Genomic DNA, 9,386 nt, shown 5'->3' on the forward strand with positions numbered 1-9,386 from the left:
GGGGATGGGGGGACAGGGATGGGGGGACGGGGACGGGGGGACACGGGGACAGCGATGGGGGGACACAGGGATGACCAGGAGAGGGACAGGGGGACACAGGGACAGGGGGACACAGGGACAGGGATGGGGGGACACGGGGACAGGGATGGGGGGACACGGGACGGGGAGGGGGACGGGGATGGGGGGACGGGGACTGGTTGGGATGGGGACAGGGATGGGGGGACACAGGGACAGGGATGGGGGGACACGGGGGACGGGGGGACGGGGACGGGGGGACGGGGACTGGTTGGGATGGGGACAGGGATGGGGGGACACAGGGATGACCAGGATAGGGACATGGGGACAGGGACGGGGGGACATGGGGACAGGGATGGGGGGGACACGGGGATGACCAGGATAGGGACAGGGGGACACAGGGATGGGGGGACACAGGGACAGGGATGGGGGGACACGGGGACAGGGATGGGGGGACACGGGATGACCAGGATGGGGACAGGGACAGGGGGACATGGGGATGGGGGCTGGAGGGGGGATGGAGATGGGGGGACATGGGGATGGGGACCAGGGGGACATGGGGATGGCCAGGATGGGGACAGGGATGGAGGGACACAGGGACAGGGACGGGGGGACATGGGGACAGGGATGGGGGGACATGGGGATGGCCAGGATGGGGACAGGGATGGGGGGATGTGGGGACAGGGATGGGGGGACATGGGGATGACCAGGATGGGGACAGGGACGGGGGGACACAGGGACAGGGACAGGGACACATGGGACAGGGATGGGGGGACATGGGGATGGCCAGGATGGGGACAGGGACGGGGGGACACAGGGACAGGGACAGGGACACATGGGACAGGGATGGGGGACATGGGGATGGCCAGGATGGGGACAGGGATGGGGGGGACATGGGGATGGTCAGGATGGGGACAAGCCAGGATGAGTGGACACGGGGACGGGGATCAGTTGGGATGGGGACGGGGGGGGACACGGGGATGGGGACAGGTTGGGTTGGGGACAGGGATGGGGGGACACGGGGATGTGGGCTGGAGGGGGGACAGTGATCAGTTGGGATGGGGATGGGGAGACACGGGGATGGGGACTGACTGGGTTGGGGACAGGGATGGGGGGACACGGGGATGACCAGGATGGGGACAAGGATGGGGACAGGGGTGGGGACAAGCCAGGAGGAGTGGACACGGAGATGGGGACAGCCAGGATGGGGGATGGGGACCAGCTGGGTTGGGGACAGGGATGGGGGGACAATGGGACAGACACCAGTTGGGTTGAGGACAGGCACCAGTTGGGTTGGGGACAGGGATGGGGGGACACTGGGACAGAGACCAGTTGGGTTGGGGACAGGCACCAGCTGGGTTGGGGACATGGATGGGGGGACACTGGGACAGACACCAGCTGGGTTGGGGACAGGGACCAGTTGGGCTGGGGACAGGGATGGGGGGACACTGGGGTAGAGACCAGTTGGGTTGGGGACAGGGACCAGTTGGGTTGGGGACAGGGACCAGTTGGGCTGGGGGACAGGGATGGGGGGACACTGGGACAGGCACCAGTTGGGTTGGGGACAGGGACCAGTTGGGCTGGGGACAGGGATGGGGGGACACTGGGACAGGCACCAGTTGGGTTGGGGACAGGCACCAGCTGGGTTGGGGACAGGGACCAGTTGGGTTGGGGACAGGGATGGGGGGACACTGGGGTAGAGACCAGTTGGGTTGGGGACAGGCACCAGTTGGGTTGGGGACAGGGATGGGGGGACACTGGGGTAGAGACCAGTTGGGTTGGGGACAGGCACCAGCTGGGTTGGGGACAGGGACCAGTTGGGCTGGGGACAGGGATGGGGGGGACACTGGGGTAGAGACCAGTTGGGTTGGGGACAGGCACCAGTTGGGCTGGGGACAGGGATGGGGGGACACTGGGGTAGAGACCAGTTGGGTTGGGGACAGGCACCAGTTGGGCTGGGGACAGGGATGGGGGGACACTGGGGTAGAGACCAGTTGGGTTGGGGACAGGCACCAGTTGGGCTGGGGACAGGGATGGGGGGACACTGGGACAGACACCAGCTGGGTTGGGGACAGGGATGGGGGGACACTGGGACAGGCACCAGTTGGGTTGGGGCCAGGGACACACCGGGATGGGACCAGGAACCTCAGGACCAGTTGGGGACAGAATTGGGACCTTCTGGGATGGGCAGGGGCAAGCTTGGGGACAGGGTGTGGGGACAATGGGTGACACCCCCGTCCCCAGGAGGACTACTACGTGACCCCCGAGCGGCTGTGGGTCCCCCTGCGCTGGGTGGCCCCGGAGCTGCTGGCTGAGACCCGGGGGACACTCGCGGTGGCAGAGCAGAGCAAGGAGAGCAACGTCTGGTGAGTCGGGGACACCGGGTGACACCACGGACACTGGGTGACACCGGGGGGACAGCGGGGACAACCTCCAGCCCAGTGGTGCAGTGTGACGCTGGCACCCCGCCCCAGTGCTGGGGTGTCCTGGGGGGGTGGGGTGACAGGGTCCTGGTGTCACGGTGTTGGGGGGGTCACAGTGTGACAGTGGTGGTGGGGTGGACAGTGTTGGGAGGTCCCGGTGTCAGGGTGTTGGGGGGTGACGTTGTCCTGGGGTCAGGGTGTGATGGTGTCACAGTGTCCTGGTGTGACGGTGTTGGAGTATGACGGTGTCATGGTGTCACAGTGTTAGGATGTCATGGTGTGACGGTGTTGGGGTGTGATGGTGTCCTGGGGTCAGGGTGTGATGGTGTCACAGTGTCCTGGTGTGACAGTGTTGGAGTGTGACGGTGTCATGGTGTCACAGCGTTAGGATGTCCATGGTGTGACAGTGTCCTGTTTTCACAGTGTTGGGGGTGTGACAGTGTCCCTGGCGTCACAGTGTTGGGGTGTGACGGTGTTGGGAGGTCCCAGTGTCAGGGTGTTGGGCTGTGATGGTGTCATGGTGTCACAGTGTTAGGATGTCATGGTGTGACAGTGTTGGGGTGTGACAGTGTCCTGGGGTCAGGGTGTGATGATGTGACGGTGTCGGAGTGTGATGGTGTTCTGTTTTCATGGTGTTGGGGTGTGACAGTGTCATGGTGTCATGGTGTTGTGGTGTGATGGTGTTGGGAGGTCCTGGTGTCAGGGTGTTGGGGTGTGACAGTGTCACATGACAGCATCATGGTGTCACAGTGTTGGGGTGTGACGGTGTTGGGAGGTCCCGGTGTCAGGGTGTTGGGAGGTCAAGGGTGTTGGGGTGCAACAGTGTCCTGGTGTCACGGTGTTGGGGTGTGACGGTGTTGGGAGGTCCTGGTGTCAGGGTGTTAGGGCATGACAGTGTCAGGAGGTCCCAGTGTCAGGGTGGTGGGGTGTGATGATACCACGGTGTTAGGGTGTTGACAGCGTTGAGAGGTCCCGGTGTCAGGGTGTCGGGGGTGCCCACCTGTGACAGCGTTACACCATCCTGACATCACGGTTGTCCCATCATTCCCTGCAACAGCCACGTGTGCCCAGGTGGGACGGTGTTGCGATGCCGCAGTGCCGGATGGCACGGTGCCCAGTGTGACAGCGTCCCTGGCACAAGCGTTGTCGCGGTGGCACGGTAACCCAGTGTGACGGTCCCTTGTGTCATGGTGCTGTGCCAGGGCACCTGACGCAGCAGGTCCCAGGTGTCACGGTGTTGCGATACTGCCGTACCCAGCATGACAGTCGCTGGTGTGACGGTGCCAAGCCTCACGGTGTCACAGTGCCATGGTACCTGGTGTCACGGGGTTGCGATGCCGCCATACCCAGCATGACGGTCCCTGGCGTGATGGGGACAAGTGTCACGGTGTTGTGATCTTGTGGTACCTGATATGCCAGTGCCTGGTGTCACAGTGTTGTGAAGGCACAGTATTGGGTGTCACGGTGTTGCGATGCTGCCGTACCCAGCACGATGTGACACTGCGATGTCCAGCACAACGGTCACTGGTATGACGCCAAGTGTCACGGTGTTGTGAAGCCGCCGTACCTGGTGTCATGGTGTTGCGATGCCGCCGTACCCAGCACGGCGGTTCCCTGTGTGATGGTGACAAGTCTCATGGTGTTGCGATACAAGTCTCATGGTGTTGTGATGCCGTGGTATCGGGTGTCACGGTGTTGCGATGCTGCCGTACCCAGCATGACAGTCACTGGTGTGACGGTGCCAAGTCTCACGGTGTTGTGATGCCGTGGTACCTGGTGTCACGGTGTTGCAATGCTGCCATATCCAGCACAACAGTCGCTGGCGTGATGATGCCAAGTGTCACGGTGTTGTGACGCCACAGTATCTGGTGTCACGGTGTTGCGCCGCCACAGTATCTGGTGTCACGGTGTTGCGCCACCGTTGTACCCAGCGTGGCAATGCCCGGTGTGGCGGTGCCCGCGGTGACGCCGGCTGGTGTCCCCGTCAGGTCGCTGGGGGGTGACGCTTGTGGGAGCTGTTCGAGCTGGGGGTCCAGCCCTACCGGCATCTCTCGGACCAGGAGCTCCTCGGCCGCCTGATGCGGTCGGCGCCCGCTGGCCCTCGGCCGCCCCCGGCTCCGCCTGCCCACGCCGATGGGTGGTGAGTGGGGCGGGGACGTGGGGGGGACATGGGGGGGACACAGCGGGGGGACATGGGGACACCCAGTCACACCCAGGCGCTGGCTGTGTCTTCCCGTCTGTCCCTGTCTCCCCATGGTGGTGGGTGCCCATCCCTGGGGTGTCCCCATCCCTGTCCTGGGGTGTCCCCATCCCTGTCCTCGGGGTGTCCCCATCCCCAGGGTGTCCCCATCATGTCCCCAACCTTGGGGTGTCCCCATCCCTGTCCCCGGGGTGTCCCCATCCCTGGGGTGTCCCCATCCCTGTCCCCGGGGTGTCCCTGTCCCCGGGGTGTCCCCATCCCTGGGGTGTCCCCATCATGTCCCCAAACCCTGGGGTGTTCCCCATCCCTGTCCTTGGGGTGTCCCCATCCCTGGGGTGTCCCCATCATGTCCCCAAACCCTGGGGTGTCCCCATCCCTGTCCTTGGGGTGTCCCCATCCCTGGGGTGTCCCCATCATGTCCCCAACCCTGGGGTGTCCCCATCCCTGTCCCCGGGGTGTCCCCGTCCCTGGGGTGTCCCCATCCCTGGGGTGTCCCCATCATGTCCCCAAACCCTGGGGTGTCCCCATCCCTGTCCCCGGGGTGTCCCCGTCCCTGGGGTGTCCCCACCATGTCCCCAAACCCTGGGGTGTCCCCATCCCTGTCCTTGGGGTGTCCCCATCCCTGGGGTGTCCCCATCATGTCCCCAACCCTGGGGTGTCCCCGTCCTCAGGGCGTCCCCATCCCCGGGGCGTCCCCGTCCCCAGGGCGTCCCCCCCACCCCGATACCCACCGCGGGGGGGGGGGGGTTGGGGGGGGTGTCACCCGCAGGTTCGGGGTGCTGCAGTCCTGCTGGCGCCCACCCCCCCAACGCCCTTCCCTGGAAGAGCTGCACCGCCGCCTCAGCACCCTCCTACGGGGTCCCCCGGGGGGGGTCCCCAACCCCGGCACCCCCGCCACGCCCGCCTTCCGCCTTCCCCCTCCTCGACGCCTTCCCCGGCCCCGACCCCGAGGACGTCCTTACCGTCACCCAGAGCAGTCGGGGACGGCTGGCCTTCGAGTGTCTTTGGGAACGCGCCCGAGGAGGCCGCGCCGGGGGGTTACCCCCACCCCAAAATCGTCCCGGTACTTTGGGACCCCCGGGGTGCTGCCGGTTTTGGGTGCCCGCAGCCCCTCGGGGACAAGCGAATATTACATCCGCCTGGAAGAACACGAAAGCGGGGGGGACGCGACGGGGCCGGTGGCTCCTTCTGGTCCCCCGTTGTCCCCAACCCTCGGGGGGGGCTCAACCCTTTTCGGGGGGTGCAAGAGACGGCGCTGATGGGGGGGACCGGGGGAAGGGTGGGGGGACCGCAGCTCGGCGGGAAGCACGGCCGGCAGCGGGGGGAGCAGCCCCCGCCGCCCCCTGGCTTGTCCCCTCTGCCGGGGGGACGAAGAAGGGGACGATGGGGACGTCCCCCCGCCCCCCTGTACCTGCGCCCTGGCCCGCGCCGAGGTAGTGCGGGGGGTGGCGGGAACGGGGGGGCCCCCCTGCGCCCCCGCTGTGACAGCGCCGGGGACGATTCGTCCCTGCGGGCCGAGAGGGGCTCTTTGGTGGAATGTCCCGTGGCCACCGAGGTCACCGAAGCCACCGAGGTCACCGGTTACCCCGGATTTGGGGGCCGGAGGGGGGGGGGGCGGCAGCGGGCGAGATGAGGTGGCACCGTGGGGACAAGAGAGGTCGTCGATGACCAGAGAGGTGGCACCCGGGGCACAAGGGGACTCCCTTTGGAACTGGAAGTGGCCCCGTGGGGACAAGAGAGGCCACCGTTGACGCAAGGGACGTCCCCTTTGGCGTTGGAGATGGCCCCGTGGGGACAAGAGAGGCCACCGTTGACGCAAGGGACGTCCCCTTTGGAACTGGAGGTGGCTTCATGGGGACAAGAGCGGTCTTCGTTGACGCAAGAGAGGTCACCGTTGACACAAGGGACGTCCCCTTTGGCGTTGGAGACCCCATGGGGACAAGAGCGGTCTTTGTTGACGCAAGAGAGGCCCACCGTTGACACAAGGGACGTCCCCTTTGGCGTTGGAGATGACCCCATGGGGACAAGAAAGGTCTTCGTTGACACAAGAAAGGTCACCGTTGACAAGAGAGGTGGCACCTGGGGCGCAAGGGACGTCCCCTTTGGAACTGGAGGTGGCCCCATGGGGACAAGAGAGGCCACCTTTGATGCAAGAGAGGTCACCAGTGACGCAAGGGACGTCCCCTTTGGCATTGGAGACCCCATGGGGACAAGAACGGTCTTCGTTGACGCAAGAGAGGCCACTGTTGACAAGAGGGTGGCATCTGGGGTACAAGGGACATCCCCTTTGGAATTGCAGGTGGCCCCATGGGGACAAGAGCAGTCTTCATTGACACAAGAGAGGTCACCGGTGACACAAGGGACATCCCCTTTGGCATTGGAGACCCCATGGGGACAAGAGAGGTCTTCGTTGACTCAAGACAGGTCACCGTTGACAAGAGAGGTGGCACCTGGGGCGCAAGGGACGTCCCCTTTGGAACTGGAGGTGGGCTTCATGGGGACAAGAGAGGCCACCATTGACACAAGGGATGTCCCCTTTGGAACTGGAGGTGGCCTCATGGGGACAAGAGCGGTCTTTGTTGACAGAAGAGAGGTCACTGTTGACACAAGGGACGTCCCCTTTGGCATTGGAGACCCCATGGGGACAAGAGAGGTCTTCCTTGACTCAAGAAAGGCCACCATTGACAAGAGAGGTGGCACCCGGGGTGCAAGGGACGTCCCCTTTAGAACTGGAGGTGGCCTCATGGGGACAACAGAGGTCTTTGTTGACTCAAGAGAGGCCACCGGTGACACAAGCGTCCCCTTTGGCACTGGAGACCCCATGGGAACAACAGAGGTCATCGTTGACGCAAGAGCGGTCATTGTTGATGCAAGAGAGGTCATCGTTGACGCAAGGGACGCCCCCTTTGGAACTGGAGGTGGCCCCATGGGGACAAGAGCAGTCTTTGTTGACACAAGAGAGGCCACCGTTGACAAGAGAGGTGGCACCCGGGGCGCAAGGGACGTCCCCTTTGGCATTGGAGACCCCATGGGGACAAGAGCAGTCTTCGATGACGCAAGAGAGGTCACCATTGACAAGAGAGGTGGCACCCGGGGCGCAAGGGACATCCCCTTTGGCATCAGAGGTGGCTTCGTGGGGACAAGAGAGGTCATCGCTGACGCAAGAGAGGCCACTGTTGACGCAAGGGACGTCCCCTTTGGCGCTGGAGATGGCCCCATGGGGACAAGAGCAGCCACCGCTGACCCCAGAGATGGCAGCGCTGACACGAGTGGCAGCGCCGTGGGGCCAAGAGATGCCACCGGTGACACAAAAGGTGGCACCCGGGGCGCAAGGGACGTCCCCTTCGGCACTCCAGATCCCATGGGGACAAGGAATGTCACCTTTGACACCCGAAATGGTGCCTGGGACACCAGGGACGTCCCCTTTGTCACCAGAGATGCCCCCATGGGGACAAGAAAGGCCACCGCTGACGGGAGAGGTGGCACCTTCGGCACTGGAGAGGTCCCCTTTGGCACCAGGGACGTCCCCGTGGGGACAAGAGATGTCACCTCTGAGAGGAGAGACGGTGCCCAGGACACAAGGGATGTCCCCGTTGGCGGCAGAAGTGGCCCCACGGGGTCAAGAGATGTCACCTTCAGCACGAGGGACATCCCCTTTGGCGGCAGAGATGTCCCCATGGGCACGGGAGACGGCACCTACACCAGAGACGTCACCCGGGGCACGAGGGACGTCCCCTTGGGCGTACGAAATGTCCCCTTTGGCACGAGAGACGGCGCCCAGGGGACACGGGACGTCTCCTGTGGCACCAGAGACGTCCCCATGGACGCGAGAGATGTCACCTACCCCACGAGAGGTGGCACCTGGGGCACAAGGGACGTCCCCTTTGGCACCGTGGACAGGAGAGCCGTCCCCTTTGTCACAAGAGATGTCACCTTCGTCACAAGGGACGTCCCCTGGGACAGCCGTGACGGTGCCAGGGACACGAGGGACATCTCCGTGGGCACCTTGGACAGATGTGACGGCACCCGGGGCACCGGGGACGTCCCCGTGGACACAAGGGACAGCACCCGGGATGTCCCCGAGGGAGGGTTTTCCCCCGGGGGGTCCTTGGGGACTCCCGCCAGAGTCCCCCTTCCCGGGCGTCGGCGTCCCCGTGGCCGTGGGTCCCAAGAAGGAGGTGGCTCCGGTGGCCGGGGTTCTCGGGGACCCCCTCGGGGACACCCCCGCGGTCACCCCTCAGCTGGCCGGGGCCACCCAGGGCGGCACCCTAAGAGGGGACGCGGGGAGGTGCCAAGAGACGTCCCCAAAGATGTCCCCAAAGGGGTCTCCAGAGCGGGGAGCAGAGGAGCCTCAAGGGATGTCCCCAAAAGGGCGTCAAGGGACGTCCCCAAAGGGGTCGCAACCGAGGTGCCAAGGGACATCCCCGAAGGGATCTCCAGAGATGTCCCCAAAGGAATCGCCGGGCAGGTGCCAAGGGACGTCCCCAGAGATGTCCCCAAAGGGGTCACCAGCAGGGTCCCCAGAGAGGTGCCAAGAGATGTCCCCAAAGGTGTCCCCAGAGAGGTGCCACGAGACGTCCCCAGGGACGTCCCCGCAGAGGGTCCCCGTGACCTCCTCGGGGCAGTGCCCAGAAGGGGACCCGAAAAAGTGTCCCAAGACGTCCCCAGAGAAATGTCCCAAGAGGTTCCCAAAAGGGTCACCGAGGAGGTGGCCAGAGATGTCCCCAAAGGCGTCCCTGGAGAAGGTC

At 64.8% G+C, this 9,386-nt stretch overlaps 1 protein-coding gene across 1 annotated transcript in view; it reads right to left on the reverse strand.

The window, feature by feature from the left end:
• The window catches only part of POLD1 (DNA polymerase delta 1, catalytic subunit), a 21,161-nt gene extending 16,675 nt beyond the window's left edge, over window positions 1-4,486 (reverse strand). Inside the window, 1 exon segment of the mRNA XM_075727331.1 lies at window positions 4,358-4,486. Within this exon segment, the coding sequence (XP_075583446.1) occupies window positions 4,358-4,486 (129 nt within the window).
• Window positions 4,487-9,386: the final 4,900 nt, after the last annotated feature.

The sequence above is a fragment of the Pelecanus crispus genome, unplaced genomic scaffold, assembly GCF_030463565.1.
Source record: "Pelecanus crispus isolate bPelCri1 unplaced genomic scaffold, bPelCri1.pri SCAFFOLD_149, whole genome shotgun sequence".
Taxonomy (NCBI): Eukaryota; Metazoa; Chordata; class Aves; order Pelecaniformes; family Pelecanidae; genus Pelecanus; species Pelecanus crispus.